The 24103-nt window shown below is 41.4% G+C and overlaps 1 protein-coding gene across 1 annotated transcript in view; it reads left to right on the top strand.

The window, feature by feature from the left end:
* Positions 1-24103, top strand: part of ROR2 (receptor tyrosine kinase like orphan receptor 2) — a 241920-nt gene that overhangs the window by 165770 nt on the left and 52047 nt on the right. The window contains exons 3-4 of the mRNA XM_054032658.1: positions 13161-13448; positions 15449-15479. Of these exons, the coding sequence (XP_053888633.1) occupies positions 13161-13448; positions 15449-15479 (319 nt within the window). The remainder of the gene's footprint in view (positions 1-13160; positions 13449-15448; positions 15480-24103) is intronic.

Here is a 24103-nt window from a genome sequence, read left to right as displayed (position 1 = left end):
AACAGAGCGTAGCAAGGCCCCCTTTGCTTCTGCCTCTGCTCTGTTCCAAAAGTCTCTACCCTCATGTTCGTGATCCGATCTCCTCATGGGACTTAAACTTTGTCCTGTTGAGGCTCAATGGGTCTCCCTTTGAGCCATTAGCATCATGCCCCATACTGCTTCTCTCTTGGAAGGTCGCCTTCCTGATGGCCATCACCTTGGCCAGAGGGTCTCTGAGATCAAAGTCCTGATGTCAGAACCCCCTTATATGGTGTTCTTCAAGGACAAGGTCTAGCTGTGCCCCCATCTGGCCTTCCTACCAAAGGTGGTGTTGCAGTTCCACAACAACTAGGACCTTTTTCTTCCTGTCTTCTTTCCAAATCCTCACAAGACCATGGAGGAACATCAGTTTTGTACACTGGATGCTAGGCGTGCCCTCGCATTATATATTGAGAGTACCAAGCTCTTCCACAAGTCCACACAACTCTTTGTAGCAGTAACAGAAAGCAAACTACCTGTGTCATCCCAAAGAATCTCGTCCTGGATAACTGCCTGTATCCAAGCTTGCTACGCGCAGGCGAAGGTTCCACCTCTGGCCATCATGACTGCACATTCAATGAGAGTCCAGGCTTCATCAGCAGACTTTCTCACACAGGTACTAATCCAGGATATCTGCAGAGCTGCCACATGGTCGTCTGTTCATACCTTTGCGTCCCACTATGCCATCAGCCAATAGGCCCAGGACGATGCCAGTTTTGGGAGACCACTGTTGCAGTCAGCACATCCATGAGTTGACTTATGGGGTTATTGCTTGTGAGTCACCTAGCATGAAATGGACATGAGCAAGCACTCGAAGAAGTCAAAAACAGTTACTAAACTTTCATAACTGTTATTTTTCGAGATGTGTTGCTCATATCCATTCCATGACCCACCCTCCTACCCCTCTGTCGAAGTTACTGGCAAGAAGGAACTCAGTGTGTATGGGGACACTGGCACCCTTTATATAGGCACACACGTGTGTGACTCCAGAGGGTGCTAGAGTCGGCCCTACTGATACCACTGAGGGAAAAATTTCCAGTAACTATGCACGCGGCGCGCACACATCTATCATGGAATGGACATGAGCAACACATCTCGAAGAACAAGAGTTATGAAAGGTTAGTAACTCTTTTATATTTTGGTTTGCTGGCAACTCTGAAAAATTGGAAAATATAATTCATTTCAGGTCAAACTAAAAACAAATTTTTTGGAAATATTCAGCAAACAGAAAAGCTGAAAAAAATGGAAGAATAACAGCCAAGATTTAAAAAAAATAGAAGCCTAAAGTCTGGCTCCAAATAAATATTTAGACACTTGGGTTCTTCTGAAGATTCCACCCTAAGGGAGTTAGTTGTCCAAGACCCAATGAAATTCTTTGGAATTTGAAGTAATTCTCTTAGATGCCTTTGAAATTTCTGGCCAACTAGCACCCATGAGTTTCTGGGAGCTCAGTGCTTTTGAAAATTGGGAAATCTATGTGTGTGCCTGAACATCTAAACTGACAAATGCTCCCACAATTGTGTGCCTACACTTACATGAAGCAACTACCCTATGTGTGTATACAAATATGCTTTCATGGTGATTACATGCACACATTCAGGCTATGGCATTGCACATGCATTTTTTATCATTGACCTGGGTAGGGTATCTTTCCAAAATGTTGTTTTGAGATCTTCACTCACAAAGGAAGACATTTTAGGTTAAGTTTTGGATGTAGCAGTGATTTCACTCCTTGCTGCAGTCAGCCATGTGTTCCAAGATGGATATTATTTAAACAATACACGTTTTCTTCATTGGGAAGCCCAAAAGTATTATCAGTCTAGTAGTAGTTGTATCCTTTGTTTTTTAACCTGTTTAATAACTGTCCTTGAGAATTTGGTAGCAGTTGATATTCCCATAATCCATGAAAGAAGTTTCCTTATTTCTACCATCTTTCCAACACTCACAAGAATCACTGCTCCATCTTAATCTGTTTACTGTGAAAAGCAACAGAGGGTCCTGTGGCACCTTTAAGACTAAGAAGTATTGGGAGCATAAGCTTTCGTGGGTAAGAACCTCACTTCTTCTTGCATCTGAAGGAGTGAGGTTCTTACCCACGAAAGCTTATGCTCCCAATACTTCTGTTAGTCTTAAAGGTGCCACAGGACCCTCTGTTGCTTCTTCTTGCATCTGAAGGAGTGAGGTTCTTACCCACGAAAGCTTATGCTCCCAATACTTCTGTTAGTCTTAAAGGTGCCACAGGACCCTCTGTTGCTTTTTACAGATTCACACTAACACGGCTACCCCTCTGATACTGTTTACTGTGAGTTTCTCTTTGCTATATTTTATATTATTTTCATTCCATCTTAAAAGATGAGGAACTGGCAATCCAACAGAGGCAATTCAATATATGAGAGTTCTGACTATATTGCAGTGTTAGTTGTTTCTGTAGCCTAGTGTATATGTGGGATGCCAGGGCCATCATAATTTGATATGTAGACTAAATTTTGCTAACCTCTAAACTCTTGACAGAACAGTTTTGCATTTGTCCAGGCAAGACGGAATATTAGAATTGATTGTAAGACATTTTATAAACCATAACAAGTGAGAAGTTTAATTTAAAACTACTGTGCCTATGGCAAATACAGAAATATCTAGCAGATAGATTTTTCTGTCTGAATCCTTGGCATTCAGACAGCAGATCCAAAGCCTATTGAAGGCAATGGGAGTTTTATCTTTGATTTCAATGGGCTTTGGATCAAAGTCAGAGGAAAGCAAAGATTCCCTAACAATAACTTGTATATAATGGAGCAAATTAGTTTGCAATATAACAGGACTTTTAAAAATAAAAGTTTTCTATTTAAATATATGTATTCCAAAGCAAATGTAATTGTTGGAACATAACATATATTTATAACTGCAGTAATACTATTTGAACATAGTGAACCTTAGCCATTTTTGTAGGGGGTTTTCTTTCCTTGTTTCATAAAATATGCCACTGCTATACCAGATTACTAAATCTGTTTGAGTTTACAAAGTCTCAGTTGGCAGGCACAGTATTTAAAGTATTGCTCACAAACACAATTTAAATACGTAAACATAATTCAAGTTCTGTTACATTGCATTTCACTTTTTCATATATTTATGGGAAATAGAATATTTGTAAGGAGAGAGCACCACATTTTTGGGGAATCATGAGATGCACAATTAATGAAAGAGAGCAGTTTCTTACCCCAAATCATTGCATCTAAGTGGAATCCACACAATATTTGTGGCATACCATGCACCATAAAAAGTAACTGTTCATTATCATCACAGAAATTAAATAAAGAAAACATTCTTAACAATATAGCTGGTTAAATTTTCCACTTTGTTTGGAAGATTTGCAATTATAGGTTATCTGAAAAGAACTTCAAATAACAGGGCAGCATAACAAATGGCTGGCTGCACTGTCATACAATTACTTCAGATTTAGTAAGTTCTGTAAACAGCAGGCTTCCCCCTCTATTTGACATTGGTGAGGCCTCATCTGGAGTACTGTGTCCAGTTTTGGGCCCCACACTACAAGAAGGACGTGGAAAAATTGGTAAGAGTCCAGCGGAGGGCAACAAAAATGATTAGGGGTCTGGAGCACATGACTTATGAGGAGAGGCTGAGGGAACTGGGATTGTTTAGTCTGCAGAAGAGAAGAATGAGAGGGGATTTGATAGCTGCTTTCAACTACCTGAAAGGGGGTTCCAAATAAGATGGATCTAGACTGTTCTCAGTGGTACCAGGTGACAGAACACGGAGTAATGATCTCAAGTTGCAGTGGGGGAGGTTTAGGTTGGATATTAGAGAAAAACTTTCTCACTAGGAGGGTGGTGAAGCACTGGAATTGGTTACCTAGGGAGGTGATGGAATCTCCTTCCTTAGAGGTTTTTAAGGTCAGGCTTGACAAAGCCCTGGCTGGGATGATTTAGTTGGGGATTGGTCCTGCTTTGAGCAGGGGGTTGGACTAGATGACCTTCTGAGGTCCCTTCCAACCCTGTTGTTCTATGATTCTATAATTCTATGTATCATTTCTCAGAAGAAATGAAACTACCAAATAAAGAATGAGTGCTTCAGGGGTGATACAGAAATGGAGTAGCTATAGTGCTTTGCGCTTATGATTCTAACATTTTCTGTAGAATGTTGGTAGGAAAACATTGGTGCCAGGGTAGTTCAGTAGGTGAAAAATATTTATTACTTGATTTGTAGTAACAAAGTAACTTAAAATATTATTGAACATGTTTGTAAAAATGGCAGGAGAAAAAAAATGAACTTGAGCCAAAGTCAGAGTTTGTGAAAGTGGATTCCATTTTATTGACTTCAGGGAAATGGCATCTGGTCATACCAGATCTGAATTTGGCCATAGAATATTGGTGTTTCTTTCTCTGATAGCAGTTTTGTTCCTGTCACTTTTGGTATCTGGTCTTAAGTTCAGATCACATATCCTGGATCACTTAAAAGCTGTGGAGCAAATTCATTCTTAGAGTAACTGGTTTCACTGAGATTACAGCAGAAATGAATTTGAGCCAATTTGTCTAGTAATCCTTTGTGGTTGAGGTTTTGATCTGTAACAATTACCTCTCATGCATCCTATCTTGCTGAATTAAATACCATTCTGCAGTTGAATACATTTTAATTTACAAGGGAATGTCTGTGACTGGGCTGATTTAGCCAAATTCACTCCAAGTCAAGATTTTAAATAGCCGATAGTAGAAGGTATTGAAGCAGGTGGTGTCCAGCCTGTGAGCTGGAGGCCAATTTATGGCTCTCAAGGGTAATCATATTAAGAAGAAAAAGTTTTTAATTATGAATTGAAAGAGTGCTTGCTGACTGCACCCTGAGGTTTTCAAACAGAAGTGCTTAAAGCAGCCCCTTCACTACAGAAAGGTGGTATGGAGCACAGTGATCCCAATTGCCTTCTGCCACTTGCCTGGCAGAACCAGAAAAAGCCCTGATATGACCTGGGAATGCTCTGAGTAACTGTTGTTGTTTCCCAGCTACAGCTGTGGAGCAGCTTCTAATCTGGCCATCTGCTATATCACAGGAAAGAGAGAAGAGAGTAACTCTGTGGGTAGTTCAAGGATGGGAATTCAACTGGTCCTGCCTGAGCCTAAGGAAGGACCTAATAAAGGATAGCTCCTCTCCTCCATACAGCATGCACAATGCCCAGGAGAGGAGGGAAAGGGAAAAGCACCAGCAACCAGTTACAGCTCCCTGACTTTCTGACCTGGTTCAGATCATAACAGCCTGGGAACAGCCAGAGGTAGCAGAGAGAGAATATAATAGCCAAATATGCTGGCCCCTCGAAAATCCCTATTCCTGAGGAATCCAGACAAGGAACTTGTGGGTGGCTTCTTCTCCCTGATTGCTGTTTGGGTGGCACAAGTGTAGTGGAGGAAATGAGAAGAAATGACCCAAGCTATCAATTGTTGCCCCTTAACCCTTTTGGAATAAAGTTGGGTCCTGGGATTGAAAAGGTTGGGTACCACTATGTTAGAGCCTGCCCTATGTACGTGATAGAACTATGTGCTGTAATTATCACTCCCAGGCTTTCATTGTCCTCAGGTAAAGACACTGCCATGAAACAGCAACAAATTCAAAGAGCATTCTCACTGATGACATTAAGGAGGAATAAATAATGTGAGCAGTCTCTGAAACTGAGTTCCAAATTTTTAATAGTTTTGTATCAGGTGCCCTTTAACAGAGACTCAGCTGTTACCTTACTGCCTCCATTGCTCACCCCGTTTGCAAGCGCCTCTGCTTTTGAGGATTCCATTGTGGGGTAAAACTGGCAAAATACACAGGGTGCTGCTGCATCCTAGTTTCTCTCCCTCTTGTGTGCAAAACATTCTCTGGCAGTCAAAACCACCCCCCAGACAAACACACACACGACGATATAGATCTCAATCTCATCCACATCTTTTCTGCCAAACCTTCCTGCCTCATCTCCTGTGATTAACGTATTAAGCCTGGCCCACTCAGTGCTAAACTGCCTGTTTAAACTTGTGCCCCCACGAGTAGTCACAAGAATTATGGTTCCACTCCTCTTCCATTTAGATAGCTTCCACACTACAGCTGTCTACTGTATGTCTTTACACTGGGCCTCCAAAAGTTAGGGCTTGATGATTTTGTCAGAATTGGAGAGCAGAACTTTATTTTTGTTTCTTTTCATGAAATATTTTTTCTGACATAAGGTGTATCATTGGAAACCCATACTTTGACAAATATATTGAATTATTGCAATCTATTCATCTTCCTCCTCCCATCTCTGCCTTGACAACCCAAAGTGAAAGTAAACTATATTGTTATTACTGTCTCTGCAAAAGTGGCAATACCAGTTTTGGAATTTTGAAATACGAAGTTAAGGATGAGTTCATCTTGGAAATTGCTATTCTAATTTGTGGTGGGATGAATGTGTGTTCTCTGTTGCTAATTGAAATACTGGTGTGTGTATGTGTGTGTGTGTGTGTGTGTTCTTCAGAAATGTTAAATTCAAATAATAGTTAGAAATTAGTTACTTGTACCCCTTCCAATAAAGAAGGTATCAAAAGATACAGAAAAGTCAATTGGTGATTTTCTAAGAACATAAGAATATAACAATGGGCATACTGTGTCAGACCAGTGGTCCATCTAGCCCAGTATCTTGTCTTCCAAAAGTGTCCAGTGCTAGATGATTCAGAGGCCATAAACAGAACAGGGTAATTTATCGAGTGATCTATCCCCTGTCCTCCTGTCCCAACTTCTGACAGAAGTTTAGGGACACCCAGAGCACGGGGTTGCATCCCTGACCATTGATGGACCTATTCTCCAAGAACTTATCTAATTCTTTTTTGAACTAATTATAATTTGGGCCTTCACAGCTTCCCCTGGCAATTAGTTCCACAGCTTCACAGTACGTTGTGTGAAGAAGTACTTCCTTATGTTTGTTTTAAACTTGCTGCCTATTAATTTATTGAGTAATTTCGTATCCTCTCCAAACTTTCCCACCTCACTGTTTACCCTTTTTTCCAGATCTTTGTCTATGCTGAATAGCACAGATCCTTGTACCGATCTTTGGGGGATCCTGCTATTTATCTCTCTCCACTGGGACAACTGAACATTGATTTCTACCCTGTGTTTCCTATCTTTTAACCAGTTACTGATACATAAGACCTTCCACCTTATCCCATGTGTGCCTACTTTGCTTAGGAGCCTTTTTTAAGGCACCCTGCCCAAAAGTCCAGGTACACTGTATCAACATTAGGGTGACCAGACGTCCTGATAAAATCGGGACCGTCCCGATATTTAGGTGTTTGTCCCGATATTTGTCCTGATATTTCGCTCCGCCGGCAGCACTTGGCTTTCCTCCCGCCCCCCTCCGCCGGCAGACACCCCCCCCCTCAATGTGTCCCGATATTTTCTTCCTCTCATCTGGTCACCCTAATCAACAGGATCACCCGTGTCCACATGTTTGTTGACCCCTCCAAAAAATTCTAATACATTGATAGGTATGATTTCCCTTTACAAAAGTTGTGTTGATTCTTCCCCAACATATCATGTTCATCTGTGTGTCTGATAACTCTGTTCTTTACTATAATTGCAACCAATTTGCCTAGTACTGAAGTTAGGCTTACCAGCCTGTAATTGCCAGGATCACCTCTGGAACCTTTTAAAAAAAATTGGCATCACATTATCTATCCTCCAGTCATGTTACAGAATGTGATTTAAGTGATAGATTACGTACCACAGTTAGAAATTCTTTAATTTCATATATGAGTTCCTTCAGAACTTGAGTGAATATCATCTGGTGACTTATTACTGTTTAATTTATCAGTTTGTTCCCAAACTTTCTCTGTTGACACCTCAGTCAGGTACAGTCCCTCAGATTTGTCACCTAAAAAGAATAGCTCAGGTGTGGGAATCTCCCTCAAATCCTCTGCAGTGAAGACTAATGCAAAGAATTAATTTAGCTTCTCCACAATAGCCTTGTTTTCCTTGAGTGCTCCTTTAGCACCACTATTGTCCAGGGCTTCTAATGTACTTAAAAAACATTTTTTGCTGTTAGCTTTTGCCTTTTGCTACGTGCTCTTCAAAATCTTTTTTGGCCTGCTTAACTATACTTTTACACTTGACTTGCCAGAGTTTATGCTCCTTTCTATTTTCCTAAGCAGGATTTGACTTCCAATTTTTAAATGATGTCTTTTTGTCTCTAACCACCTCTTTTACTCTATTTAGCCATGTTGTTATTTTTTTCATCCTCTTAATTGTTTTTTTGTTTTGTTTTTTAATTTGGGTTATACATTTAATTTGAGCTTATATTTTGGTGGTTTTTAGAAGATTCCATGCAACTTGCTGGCATTTCACTCTTGTGATTGTTCCTTTTAATTTCTGGTTAAATAGCCTCCTCGTTTTTGTGTCGTTCCCCTTTTTGAAGTTAAATGCTATTGTGGTGGGTTTCTTTAGTATTCTCCCCCCCACACACACACCAGGATGTTAAATTTAATTACATTGTGGTTGCTGTTACCGAGTGGTTCAGCTATATTAATCTCTTGGACCAGATCCTGTGCGCAATTTAGAACTAAATCAAGAATTGTCTCTCCCCTTGTAGGTTACAGAACTAGCTGCTTCAAGAAGCAGGCATTAATGGTGTCTAGAAATTTCACCTCTGTATCCTGTTCTGAGGTGACATGTTCCCAGTCAATACGGGGATAGTTGAAATCTCCCATTGTTATTGGGTGTTCCATTTTTGTAGCCTCTCTAATCTCAATCTGAGTATTGTACAATCCCTGCCACTATCCTGGTGAAGTGGTCAGTAGTATGTTCCTACTGGTATATTGTTATTATTCAAGCATGGAATTCTATCCATAGCTATTCTATGGTACAGTTTGATTCATTTAAGATTTTTACTATATTTCACTGTATGGTTTCTTTCACATATAGTGCCACTTCACCACCACTGTGACCTACTCTGCCATTCCTATGTATTTTGTACTCTTATTACCATGCCTCATCAATTATCATAATTCCACGAAGTTTCTATGATGCCTATTATATCAGTATCCTCATTTAATACCAGGTACTCAAGTTAACCCATCTTAGCATTTAGACCTAGAATTTATATAGAAGTACTTATAAAAGTTGTCAATATTTGTCTGTCTTCATGTAATGTAACTGAATGGGCCTCTTTTTCATTTGATTGTTTTTCTTTAGTTCCTACCTGTACTTTTCAACTTCTGTCCTCTCCTCTTTATTAGGATATGGGGTATCCCTTTTAATAAATCCTTCCCTAAAGGATATCTGTGTCTGAATCTTGTGCTCCTCTGCACTTGTCAGCTTTCCCTTAGTTTAAAAACTCCTCTTCAACCTTTTCAATTTTACATGCAAGCAATCTGGTTCCATTTTGGTTTAGGTGCAGCCCATCCTTCCTGTATAGCTTGCTCCTTTCCCACAAGGTTCCCCATTTCCTAATAAACCAAAATCCCTCCTTCAAACATGATAGGCTCATCTACACCTTGAGGCCTTGCAGTTCTGCCTGCCTAAATGGCCCTGCACATGGAACTGGAAGCATTTCAGAGAATGTTATCATGGAAGTCCTAGAGTTTAATCTTTGACCTAGCAGCCTAAATTTGACCTCCGGGATTCTCTCCTATCTTTCCCTATGTCATTGGTACCTACATGTACCAGGACCACCAATGCCTCCCCAGTACTGCACATAAGTCTGTCTAGGTGACTCAAGAGGTCTGCAACCTTTGCATCTGACACGCAATTCTCCATGAGGTTCTCCTGGTCATTACAAACCCAATTGTATATATTTCTAATGATCAAATCCTCCATTGAATAGATATGCAGACAGAGTTGGCACAAGGGTTTGTAGCAGGGTTTGGTTCCGATCCTTCAGACAGAGACAAACACTGACAGAATCTCTGTCAAGCATTCTTAAAACTGCAATACCCACCTGGGGAAGTGAAGAAACAGATTGACAGAGCCAAAAGGGTACCGAGAAGTCACCTGTTATAAGACAGGCCCAACAAAGAAAGTAACAGAACGCCACTAGCCGTCACCTACAGCTCCCAACTAAAACCTCTCCAGCGCATCATCAAGGATCTACAACTTATCCTGAAGGACAATCCCTCACTCTCACAGACCTTGGGAGACAGGCCAGTCCTCGCTTACAGACAACCCCCCAACCTCAAGCAAATACTCACCAGCAACTACACACCACACAACAAAAACACCAACCCAGGAACCAAACCCTGCTACAAACTCCGGTGCCAACTCTGTCCGCATATCTATTTAAGGGATGCCATCATAGGACCTAACCACATCAGCCACACCATCCGGGGCTTATTCACCTGCACATCTACCAATGTGATATATGCCATCATGTGCCAGCAATGCCCCTCTGCCACGTACATTGGCCAGACCGGACAGTCTCTACGCAAAAGAATGAATGGACACAAATCTGACATCAGGAATCCTAACATTCAAAAACCAGTAGGAGAACACTTCAGTCTCTTTGCTCACTCAGACCTCAGACCTCAAAGTGGCAATTCTTCAACAAAACAACTTCAAAAACAGACTCCAATGTGAAGCTGCAGAACTGGAATTAATTTGCAAACTAGATACCATCAGATTAGGCCTGAATAAAGACTGGGAGTGGTTGGGTCATTACAAAACCTAAACTTAATTTTCCCAATACTAATTTCTCCATACTGTTACTCACACTTCTTCTTGGGGGCGGGAGGGATAGCTCAGAGATTTGAGTATTGGCCTGCTAAACCTAGGGTTATGAGCTCAATCCTTGAGGGGGCCCACTGAGGGATCTGGGGCAAAATCAGTACTTGGTCCTGCTAATGAAGGCAGGGGGCTGGACTCAATGACCTCTCAACGTCCCTTCCAGTTCTATAAGATAGGTATATCTCCATATATTATTATTTAACTGTCTGTAATGGGCCACTTTCTTAGCACTTTGGAAGTTATTTTTCCTCCCTTGGTATCCTGCTGTTAATTGATTTATCTCATTAGACTGACCTAACACTTGGTAAAGCAACCCCCATCCTTTCATGTATTTATACCTGCTCCTGTATTTTTCACTTCATACATCTGATGAGGTGAGTTCTAGCCCATGAAAGTTTATGCCCAAATAAATGTGTTAGTCTCTAAGGTGCCACAAGGACTCCTCGTTGGTTTTTTTTTTTTTTTTTGGTTTGGTTTAGCTTGTATTTTTGGTTATTCTCCCATGCTCCATTTTCTCATTGTCTCCCTCATTTCTATGCTCTTTCCCTTTTGTATTGCTCTTTGCTTCCCTTCTTTCCCTTCCTCTCTTATTTTTTGAAAAATTTGATTTTTGAAGAGGTTTTTCAGGATCTCTTATTTACCATCTTTGACTGCTTCCCTCAAAAAGGCCCCGCATCAAGTTGATACTTCCACTTCTTTTGAAGAGTCTGAACATGTTTCCTTCTTAATGCTCCTCCCTTCCAGGAGAGTGCCTCATTGATTTCTCGTAGCCTGTTTTCTCTCTGTCTTCCCTATCTCTGCCCACCTGACCAAAACCATGGCTGAATACCCTATTTGTGCAGTGCTTCTACCCTTTGTGGCCTAGCGACAAAACTGCCAGTGAGCCAACAGCATAGCTTCTCCCATATCCATGTTTTGTCAGTCTTCTCTCCTTTGTCTTTTACATTTCTCTTTTATCTCCTCCCTTCATCTTTCCCTTAAGTTTTTCTCTTTTCTTCTTTCATTTTCTTTCCCTTGTTTTCCTTCTCCTTCTGTCCCCACCTGTATTTCTCCTCCTCCTCTTCCCACTTGGTTTCTTTTCTTTCCCCTAAGGTTCTCCCAGATCTCTGACCTTACTTCAGGTCCTACTGGTGCTGCTGCTTCTACATATACAACAGCCATTCTTCAGCCCAAAACTGCTGATACTGACATGAATGTTAAACAACTTGTCTTTATTTATTTATTTATTTATTTATTAAATACTGTTCAGTGATAACACCAACTCACCTAAGTTATACCTTGCATCATTGGTGAGATGCTTTTCAACAACACATTGAATACATATTCACTCCATTTTGCAAACCATTTGAAGAGGCTTGTGCCATCCAAGTGTGTAGACTTCTAAATAATATAGTAGTGACTCACTAATCAGAAGTTAGTATTAACATAAATAAATTAGTCCATCTTTCTACAAATACAGTACATTTTCTAGTGCTTTTGTCCACTCTAGTCCCAAGTCATGAGGCTTCCACAACTTCCCTAGAAGAGAGTAGGTCTCACTGGTATTTTAGAATTGGAAAAAATACAGAAATGGCAACAGAAATGATTAGGGATATGGAACAGCTTCCCTATGAGGAGAGAATAAAAAGCCTGGAACTGCTCAGCTTGGAAAAGAGATTACTAAGGGAGGACATGGTAGACATCTATGAAATCATGAATGGTATGGAGAAAGTGAATAAGGAAATGTTCTTTACTCTTCCACATAACACAAGAACCTGGGGTCACCCAATGAAATTAATAGGCAGCAGGTTTAAAACAAACATAAGGAAGCTTTTCACACAATGCACAGTCAAGGTGTGGAACTCATTGCCAGGGGATGTTGTGAAAGCCAAAAATATAACTCTGTTCACAAAAGAATTAGATACATTCAAAGCGGATAGGTCCATTAGTGGCTATTATCCAAGAAGGTCAGGGATGCAACCTCTGATTGTCAAAAATTGGGGATGGATCACTTAAAAATTGTCCAGTTCTGTTCATTCTCTCTGAAGTATCTGGCATTGGCCATCACTGGCAGACAGGATACTTGGCTAAATGGACCATTGGTCTGACCCAATATGGCCATTCTTATGAAACAAGCTAAATAGAGGGGGGGAAATCTTATTCCAGAATTCCACACAGGCAGTTATAGTTGTATAAATTTACATCTTGCCTTATCTCCGTGTAACTTGCTGTGTAGGTAAGCCCTCCTTCATGAGACAGAAATTGGAAGGATGATACTGTTCCAAATCCAGGGTGATGAGAATTGTGTTTCTGCATAGCATATATTTGAAAGAAAACTGAAACCATTTTAAAGAGCTGTTAATAAAAATGTGCCCTTGGGCAGTCTCTTATCCAAATCCCACTGAAGTTTGATCTTTTCTGAACTTTCACCTTTGCAGGTTACTTTCTGACCTTTCTGGAACCAGTCAACAATATCACCATAGTCCAGGGCCAGACAGCAATTCTCCATTGCAAGGTAGCAGGAAATCCTTCCCCCAACGTCAGATGGTTAAAAAACGACGCACCAGTGGTTCAGGAGCCAAGAAGGATCATCATAAGAAAAACAGATTATGGTTCACGGTTAAGAATCCAAGATCTCGACACTACTGACACTGGGTACTATCAGTGTGTAGCTACTAATGGAATGAAGACAATAACTGCGACAGGAGTTCTTTTTGTAAGGCTTGGTGAGTCATTTTGTGTTAAAATGTGGCTTTTATGACTACTTTAATTGGTTTATAGACTAGTTCTTAGTTTTCACAATAGCAAAATGAGAAATGAATTTGCTGTTTAAAACGCCCCCCCCCCCCCAAAAAAACATTAAAAGAAATAAATAAAAGTTGTTGCCTGAGGCCTCTTTTTTCGCACAAGAGCTCTTAGCGAAACCTGATACCCATTTACTTGTAATAAAAGAAAGCAAATACAGATGGAATGGTCTGTAAATATACATCTCAAAGAAAATCAGAAATGTTAAATGAGGCCCAGTGCAAGGTACAAAAATGGTAAGTTTAATTGCGTCAAATTATCACAATATTGCTGAACTCATTCTGTAAAAAAGAGCTTTTGAAAGGAAAAGGGGAATGAATAACAGTTCATAGTGTTCACTGGTGTTCATAGTTTGGAGCCCAATCCTTGTGAGATACCGAATGCCCTTAAATGGGTGAAATTAATGGAAGTTAAGGGCACACAGCACCTGTCAGGAGGTGCTCATCCTTTTTGAGGGATTTGTCACTTAGTCTGCAACCAGAACTTTTATTTGTGTGGTTTTTAAAAGTCCCTGAGGTGGTGGCACAAAACTCTAGGGACATTCCATTTCCTAGATACTGTTTAATATTGTTATAGATTCATAGATTCATAGATTCTAGGACTGGAAGGGACCTCGAGAGGTCATAGAGTCCAGTCCCCTGCCCGCATGGCAGGACCAAATACTGTCTAGACCATCCCTGACAGACATTTATCTAACCTACTCTTAAATATCGCCAGAGATGGAGATTCCACAACCTCCCTAAGCAATTTATTCCAGTGTTTAACCACCCTGACAGTTAGGAATTTTTTCCTAATGTCCAACCTAGACCTCCCTGGCTGCAGTTTAAACCCATTGCTTCTGGTTCTATCCTTAGAGGCTAAGGTGAACACGTTTTCTCCCTCCTCCTTATGACACCCTTTTAGATACCTGAAAACTGCTATCATGTCCCCTCTCAGTCTTCTCTTTTCAAAACTAAACAAACCCAATTCTTTCAGCCTTCCTTCATAGGTCATGTTCTCAAGACCTTTAATCATTCTTGTTGCTCTTCTCTGGACCCTTTCCAATTTCTCCACATCTTTTTTAAAATGCGGTGCCCAGAACTGGACACAATACTCCAGCTGAGGCCTAACCAGAGCAGAGTAGAGCGGAAGAATGACTTCTCGTGTCTTGCTCACAACACACCTGTTAATACATCCCAGGATCATGTTTGCTTTTTTTGCAACAGCATCACACTGTTGACTCATATTTAGCTTGTGGTCCACTATAACCCCTAGATCCCTTTCTGCCGTACTCCTTCCTAGACAGTCTCTTCCCATTCTGTATGTGTGAAACTGATTGTTCCTTCCTAAGTGGAGCACTTTGCATTTGTCTTTGTTAAACTTCATCCTGTTTAACTCAGACCATTTCTCCAATTTGTCCAGATCATTTTGAATTATGACCCTGTCCTCCAAAGCAGTTGCAATCCCTCCCAGTTATGGTAATGACTAACTCCACTATTTGCCTTGGAGAGATGTATTAAATACTAGGGTTTCATATCCTGTTCCTATTGTGACACAGGTTACAGGCATGCCTCTGACACATCCTAACAGCTCTGATATTAAGCCTCAAATGAATTTAATTGGGCTTAGTAAGAGATAAGTGATGTGCCAAGATAATGCTTTGTATTTTTGAGGTTGTATGTTTCTATACCATGAGATGCATTCTAACAAAAATGAAGTCCACTCAGGTTTCTGCCTGAGTAGACAGAAGATTCATGTGATTTTTATTTGTGGTTTTGGAAATAACCATATTTATGTGCAAGAACGCAAAGCCTTTTGTTTGATGCTTTGCAAGCCTTCCTTAAAGAAATCTATGGAGTTCTATTTAGCCTGCTACTAGCTTTTTAATGCTACAGTCATGAGCTGAATTTGTCAATAATTTTTATTTGTTTTATGTTTATAGGCCCAACAAACAGCCCGAATCACAATTTTCAGTAAGTATTTTTTGGAAATAATTTACTGCATCCTTAATGATTTTGCTGTGAAAGAATTTGGGTCATAAATCCTGCAAACACTGTTGGCAGTCACCACATGTCTTTGCTAAAAATATTTAGCTTGATTGAAAACCCTCAAAATGGCCGAAGTCTTTTCAAACAACGATATCATTGTATTACAGTTAGTTTTGGTTTGACAGAATTTTCTTAAGCAACTTCTGCGTGCATATTTCATATTTTAGAGAAGCAAAATACCGCAAAACTGTGATGTTTGGACAGTAATCATTTAAAGGACAAGTATGAGCAACACTGGTGGTCAGAAATGAACAGGTCAAATTTTAGGTCACTGCGGTTGTAACTTTATGCATGTTATATTACTGTAACTTGAAAAATCAAGTAAAATTAGTTCAGGTATTTGTCTCTGAGCAATTAGGAAACCTCTATTATGTAATGTAATTTAGACATGAATGTTTCATGATGGCTTCCTTGTTTCTGTCAGCTGCCTGGAGTTGGTGGGCTAACCAAATTACAAAAAAAGAAAGAAAGAAGATTGGCTTTGTTTTGCCATTACTGTTGCATTTGTTTGCATAAATTTAAGTAAGCTTCATTGTATCATTTGTTCATGTAAATTCTGTGACGCTGGTGTTCAGTAGTGGAATTAGTACATTTTGGGATGTGTGTGTGCTCATATATTAAGATAACAAGGGTGTGTTGTGGGAGGACAAATGTCATAGTCTACCAAGGACAAACTTGTATACACAGGGTGGGATTTTCAAAAGTATTCACAAGCCTTGGCCTAAATCTGCTTCCATTGAAGTCAGTGCTAAAACTCTCATTAACTTCAATGGGAGTAGAATTAGACCAATGCTGAGTGATTTTGAAAATCCCACCCAGAAATTTTACACTTGTATTAAAACTTTGAACATTTTAAATAACATAAATGCACTAACCACAAGTCCTGCATCCTCCTTGTATGTTCTTTCACACAGCAATCCTAATACTGTTACTTATATGCATACAAATATAAAATCCCTAGGAAAAAAGAGTAGCACAAGAGACACTCCAATTCTCTTCTTTTTATATGCTCAGAACATGTACATGAAGGAAAGGATTTTCATAATTTTACAAACTGAAAGATGAGACTTGAGCCTTCAAAGGGTACTTTGTTGTTAAACCAGTTTAAATTTCATAAGTATATCTCTCCTAAATAAAATTGGGCTATGTCCATTAAGGGTGACACATGGATGTTCACGACTGTATATGAAGAAATGTGCATTTTAGTAACCATTCTGAACCCTACATACATGCTGTGTGTACTTCATTTTACATCAGAAGAACACTATGAATCTGTTCTGCCAATTAAATAATATGCAGGTTTCTGAAGGATATGAATTTCTAACTAGCAAAGAAGGTCAGAATAGAGTTCTGGGAGGGAATAGCCTGGGAGACAGGAAATTAAGAAATGAACAGTGAAGCACTGAATTGATTTCAAAGCATACATTCTTATGACTTACATAGATGTGGGTTTGATCTGAGCACAGAACAAAGAGCCAGGAACTTCCAATTCCATTTTTTCACTGATTCCCTTTATAATGGTGAGCAAGTCATTCAGTCTCTCTCTCCCTCATTCTGTAATATTTCCTAATCTCATAAGGGCCTTGTAATGATTAGTTAAATTGATGTTTGGAAAGTGAAAAATTCTAAGTGTTGTAAGTGGGGGAAAAATAATTGTGGTCACATACTAAATGCTGTATCATAATACATATATACAGAGGACCAAATTAAGGTTATACAAGCAACCTTAAACCTGCTATTTCCTAACTTTTGAGTTCTTGATGTTGCAACCTTAACTTTATTTTAATGTATATTTTTACTATAATTTCCTAAATTAAAAAAAAAAACATTTTTTTAAATAATTCCATCATTGTAGAACCACAGTGACCTCCTCCCATGTAGATTGTCAGCAGAGCAGGGATATTTAGATCCATGGCAAAGTCCTCTACCACTTGAGCTAATGGAATATCTAATAGCAGTAGAGGCTGTCTTCTATGCAGACCCGCCACTGCAGGGGGGATGAGACACACTTTGCCAGTGGGTATCACAACTATTTGTTGGACTGCAGAGGAATGCTGAGACTCAGGAATAATAGGTTCAATTCTAGGTTCAGTAGGGGAGTGTTCTGGGACCCTGCAAGTGCAATCCAGGAATTCTAGTGATTCTTCTGCCCCTGTTCCCCATTCCTACCTAGCTCCTGCCTGTCCCCTCCCATCTTCTGTCCTTCCCTACCTCCTTGGCTTTTGCCTCTGTCCCATGTCCCACCCTTTGCTCCTGCCCATATGACCCCCCCCCCCGTTGCTCCTATCCTCCCTCATTCCTCTGCTCCTGCCCTTATCACCCCTCCTGCTCCTAGCCCATTTCTCCCAAGACTCTTATTCTTCCTCCTCCCAGGTTTCTGCCCCTGTACCCATGCCCTGCATATCTTTCCCCACTCCCCCACTCCTCTGTATTCCTGTTAGGTGGTTTGTTTCTCCTCCTGCACATACCACAGCGGCTCTGGGCAGTCAGTAGGAGCAACTGCCCAGCCGGTGCAGCCTCTGTTTGGAGCACATTTAGTCACTGTGTGGAAATGGTATATGTGCAGTCCAGTCAGCTGATAGGAACTGAAAGCATGGGGCATGTTCAGTGCAGATGAAATCCTCAGAGAATTTGTCTGCCAAAGTCTAACAAGTTTCTACTGAACTTGCGCAAACTTAGATTGTTCAGAGTCTTATAACTGGGCCAGGTTAGGCACATTTTCACAGGTATGGCAAAAGCCCTGACACCAGGATGACTTGCCCCGGCTCCTCCCCCTCCAGTCCCTTGCCAAATTTAAGTCCTTTCTCCAAAGCATGGAGGCACTAGAGCTTTTCAGAGAAACAGTTGCAAGATTTTTTTTTTTTTTAACATGGGCAAAACAACATATTTCCCCCTAACCTTATTTCTGGAAATGGCTGAAATGTGGGTATGGAGAGAGATGTTGAGGAGTGGGGATATGGGGAGACATAGGGAGGAGAATACATGTCACCACTGATAGCTAACAATGTTGATAACTATTAGACTAAACTCCTCTGATACAGACTTCATTAGAAAGCTCAGAAATTCCTTCTACATAGGTGCTCGTTCAAGTGAATATACCACGAAAACAAGCATAAAAGAGCAAGGAAATCACTAGGTAGTCCTCACTCCACAGTTGCAACTTACAACTATGATTTTGCTTTCTCAGCATTACTGTAACTTGACTACATCCACCACCCAGAGCCACACGCCTCCTCTCTTCATCTTCACACAAAAGGAGGAACTTTAACTTCATTACCAAATATCAACTATTGAAAAACAGTACACAGCATTGTACATCCTCATTACATCACCTAAATAACATTCCTGGGAATGTTACAAACAACAACTTCCCAAAGTGCTAAACATTCCATGAAAAAATAATCTAGCACACCGGTCTTAAATGTCACCATTAACTCAATCCTCACCTGACTATACACACTAGCCTTCTCCTTCAACACAATATGAGATTGTCATCCCAAACAATTAGAAAGCATCCATCCCTGATGACTCTAGTGTCCGAACTGAAGACTGCACATTTTGTGTGAAAATGGGAAGACTTGTACGCTTTGACTGGTGGATATGGAGGAAAAAGTTGCAAGGGTTGGGTGAGCACTTTAATGATTTCTTGGCTTTTTATGTTTGGTGGTAGAATTATCACTTTAGCAATCTTTAAATGGCTTGGAATTAATTTTTTGTTTTCAGGAATTAATATGTGTATTTAAGAAGTATTTGAGCCAGATTCAGGCTCCCATTCCAGAAGCTTTGCATAGTGGACATGGCTGGGGAAAATGGGATGTGACTGGGGTGATCCAACTATTCCTAGCAGTCAGAACAGTCCATCAAGGACATAAGCTGCTAGGCGTAGGTTAAAGTAGCCTTGCTCGCTGGAGAATCCAGTTGCATTTCACCACTTTTGCCCCTCTCTGAGGCTTGTGAATGTAACTTTGACACAAGAATCTTGGTGCTCCTTATTTGCTTGTCTTCTGGTTGAAAATATCTGTTTTTTCCAGGTATATCCAGTCAGTACGCATGTCTTTTTCATTGTATTTTGGGGTCTTGTATTTTGTCAAGAATTTATTTTTGTTTTCGCTACCAGTGATTTTTTTTAAAAAAATTATGCAACCAAGCATGTATGCGTGGGTGGGCGGGAGGGAGCGGAGAACGAGGGAAGAGGAGGAGAGAGATGGCCTTCTGAACTACCAGCAGGACTATAGAGTACAGAAGGAATTGGTGTGGAACAAAGGGCTCATTTTATTCATTAGCCATCCAGTCCAGTTTCCATCTGAAGCACAAAGTTCCGTGCCTCTTGGCATTAATGTTTTTCAAAAAGGTACACTTCAGTGAGAACACTGAAGTCAATTGTACCTCAGTTTAAAACAATGCCTAATTCTTAAAGAATATCAACCTTTATCTGTTTGATATCATCTATCATGTACATTTTCATTTAATCCATATGCTTATGTTGAGGCCATGTGCTAAACAGGGCTTCTAGAAGACTGTGTAACAATCAAGGATTGTCATACACATTAAGAGTCAGATTTGCCATATAAAAAAGGACTCTAGACTTCAATAAGGATTAAGTCAATAGGGTTACATAAAAGCCTAAGTAAGATTGTATAACAATTACACTGTAGACATACAGATTTTAATTTTCCTTTAAAGTTGTTTCTAGAGAGGCTGGTCTAAAAATTTTCCATAAAGGTTTATTCATTATCTGTAAAATTCTGGAGGATGTTTCTAGAAAGGTGTAAAAATACAGATTTATCAAAATTACCACATTTGGTTTGTAGATCAATTCTAGTTTGGTGATTTGTCTTATCCAACCATTACCTTTTAATTCCCTGGCTGATGGCCATGGTAAAAGCACACTTTCAGATCTGTAATGGAACGTTGGTTTTTCGTTTGTTTGTTTTAAAAAGTGTCTGACCATCCTTTGCTGTCGTATGAAGGTTGTCACATTTTCCATTTCATAATACAACAGTAAAGGAATGGTTTGACACAAACTCATTCCTTTCTGTTTTACTGTGTAATTCTGTTATCTTGTACAATCAATGTTACCCACTTCTGAAAAGGAATTGCAATTTGCCCTTCTCTCAGAAGAGGTGACATTTCTGCCATTCAGAAAAACACAGGTTTGTTAGTTACTATTATGTTTTAAAGTAGACAGGAAGCAAATATCAGACAAATCTTAGAAAATGCAATTTTAGCAAAACTTAAAGTCAAATTAATAGATTCCAAGGCCAGAAGTGACCATTGTGATCCTCAACTCTGACCTCCTGTATAGCATACAACATAGAACTTCCTGAGAATAATTCGTAGAGCAGATCTTTTAGAAGCAGCATCCAATTTTGATTTAAAAATTGTCAATGATGGATAATCCGTCGTGACCCTTGGTAAATTGCTCCAATGGTTAATTACTCTCACTGTTAAAAACAGCTTCTTTCCAGTCTGAATTTGTCTAGCTTCAGCTTCCAGCCATTGGATCATGTTAAACCTTTCTCTGCTAGAATGAGGAGCCCATTTATTAAATATTTGTTCCCATTTAGGTACTTATAAAATGATAGATTTCAGTCTCTCAGTCCTAAAGTGATGGCTGAAAACTGCTCTCTCCCCCTTTTTAAAATGTGGTTCATGCAAAAAATAATTGTTTTAAAGACTACATATTCTTTAATCAAAATTGTGTGTGGGGGGAGGGTTCCTTTAATTTTTTTTAAAGTTAATTATTTAGATGGAAATTTGAAATCCCAGCCCATGGCTCGGGTTTCTTATTGAGGCAGTGGCCAGAGTTCGCCAACAGGACTTGCTTTTGTTGGAAAGGAGCATTTCTCTCAACCTTACATCAATGCTGTAGCTAGTGGGGACTTGGGGTGGAGGGTATTTTTCCAGATGTCTGCTGGCTTTGGGGCTTAAGGAAAGTTGTTAGGGCCTCGATAGTGAATAGAAAGTGGGGGGAGGGCACAGCAACTAGTGCCAGGAGGGACATGTAGATGGTAAATTAAGCCATTACAAAGTGTAGCCTGGGAGAATAGGCAATGATCCACTAGTCGGATCTTACTTATTTGTAAAGGACATTGATCCCATCCCCCAGGGACTTCAGGACACAAAAGGTTCCTTCCTGAGCTCCCATGCAGAAGCACCAGACTTAAGATATGTCTACACTGTTGCTGGAAGTGTAATTTTCAGCTTGGGTAGACATAGCTGTGCACTAAAAATAGAAGTGTAGTTGCAACAGCCCGAGTGGTGGGACAGGCTGAGAATACCTAGGGGTCTGGGTGGGATTGTACTTGGAGTGGCTAGCATGTTCTGCTGCTCACATCACCGTGGCTACATTCTATTTTTTGTGTGACAGCTGGATCAGAGCTGGCACTGGGTATGTCTACCCAATCTGGAAATTATATCTCCAGCTTCAGTGTAGACATAGCCGTCCAGAAATATGGGTTTCAAGGCATATGTAGGGCAAGAGCACTAGCACACCTGAGCGGTGTGAGTATGAACATGCTTTGGGCAGTGACATAGCCCTCTACTTGTGCCAGTTTGTAGTGTGGACAGGGGCAAGGGGCACGTCCTGAGTCCCACATTCAAAAGTCCTCCAGCCCTGTTCTCACAATGCGCCAAACCCTTTCCTGTTTGACCCTTACCGAAACCTATAACGGTCCCTGTCCCATCATTCTCACCCATAATAGCAAGCTGCACTGACCACTTCACAACAGTTTTCACTGCACCAGCACACATGAACATGCTCCGAGAGCAGCCATCTGGTCAGCTGAGCACACCTGGGTGCTCATCAGTGTGTGGTCTGAGTTCACTGTACTCCACGTTTTCTCCCGCAGCACAAGGAACTTACACTTGTACTGGGAAGTTTGGGAGAGGCTGGCGCCGGTCTCATTCACTGTACTCCAGCCCAGTGCCAGGGACAGATAAAGCACCTAAGGTTCCAGTTCTGCAGGTTAAAAGGACTCCAGCAGTTGCTCTGGGAGGGGCCTCCAACATGACCATTCTCAAGGAGGTGGCCTGGGTACTCTCCAGCGCTCCCAGTACTGAGCCTGAGGGACACATAACCCCTCTCCTCAAACCCACCAGCCTCATTGTCTGACAGGGTGCTGAAGAAGACCAGGGTGTGGAAGCAGGGGGGACTGGGGAGGAGGAGGAGACCCCAGAAGACCCAGAGGAAGAGGAGCATGTTATCCTGCACCTCTGCTTGGAGAAGCTGGTTCTGCAAACAGACCCTTGTCTCACTTCTGACAAGGAGGGAGGCCCTGAGACTCCGCAAGAACCAGAACCCAAGACCAGTAAGCTAAAACTCTACTCTCCCCACCAACATCCCCTCCCTCATTCTCCGGGTCTGCATGAAGGACTGGAAGGCCACCCACCCCTTCTGTCAACACATACAATGGTCCCCAACCAAGACACAACTTAAATTCAACATTTTATTGAATTACCAGGAACCACTATGCAGCTTTTGGCAGAAGTTATAGAACAGATTATCAGCGAACTACCACGTTGCTCATGGGTCTGTGCATTTGTCGGCCAACAGTCTGACAGCGGGCGAGGGAAGGGGGGGAAAGGTCAGGTTCGGGGACAGGACATTTGTATGTGATTAATGGTTCTCCAAAGTTACAGCTGTTTTCTGCTCCTTTCAAGATCACAGACTTCCAGTATAGTTATCCCCCCACAGCTCTACAAATGGGAGCTATGCAAAAGGAAGGGTCGGTTTAGTATCAAGGCCGGGACAGAGAAGGGGAACCTTTGTTTCTTCTTCGAGTGATTGTTCACGTCCATTACACATTAGGTGTGCGCGCGCCGCGTGCACGGACGTCGGAAACTTTTTCCCTTAGCGGCTCCCGTCGGGCCGGCGGGGCCCCCTCCTTCCCGCCAGAGCGGCGCCCCGCTCCAGGGTATATATATCCCTGCCGACCCGACCCCTCCAGTTCCTTCTTACCGTCCGTGGGGGCGTTGGAACAACTCTGTCTCTCGTCTGAGAGTGTCCCTTAGCAATAGTCATTAGTGTTATCTAGCAGTTATCATGTTGTAGTGTTTAGTCAGTAGTTAACGGCTCATTAGAGTACTTAAAGTTCCTGCCGGGGTTGTTTATTCAGCCCCAGCACCGGCCCCGGGTGGTGGGATATGCCACACGCCCAAGGTTTTAAGGCCTGTGCCACGTGCCCCAGGCCTATGCCATTGAGCGACCCCCACGCTTCGTGTCTTCGTTGCCTGGGGGAGGCTCACCAGAAAGAGCGCTGCAAGATCTGCAAGGCCTTTAAGCCCAGAACTAAAAAAGAGAGGGACTTTCGCCTTAAACAGCTGCTCATGGAGACGGCGTTACAGCCCTCCACTTCGACGGCACCGTCTGCCTCCGTGCGGAGCGCCCCGGCTTCGGTGCGGGAACCGGCGCCGGCGGGTCACTCGAAGACCGCGGCACCGACCCAGCGGGGAAATGCACGACGCCGATCGTCTTCGCCGGCGAAAGTGAAGGGCCAACCTAAGGCCCGAGGTCGCTCCCCGAACAAGAAGGCGGCACCGGTAAAGAC

Source organism: Malaclemys terrapin, chromosome 6 (assembly GCF_027887155.1).
Source record: "Malaclemys terrapin pileata isolate rMalTer1 chromosome 6, rMalTer1.hap1, whole genome shotgun sequence".
NCBI classification, from domain to species: Eukaryota; Metazoa; Chordata; order Testudines; family Emydidae; genus Malaclemys; species Malaclemys terrapin.
The sequence above is the reverse complement of the archived record's forward strand: the minus strand, read 5'-3'. Positions and strand labels throughout refer to the sequence as shown.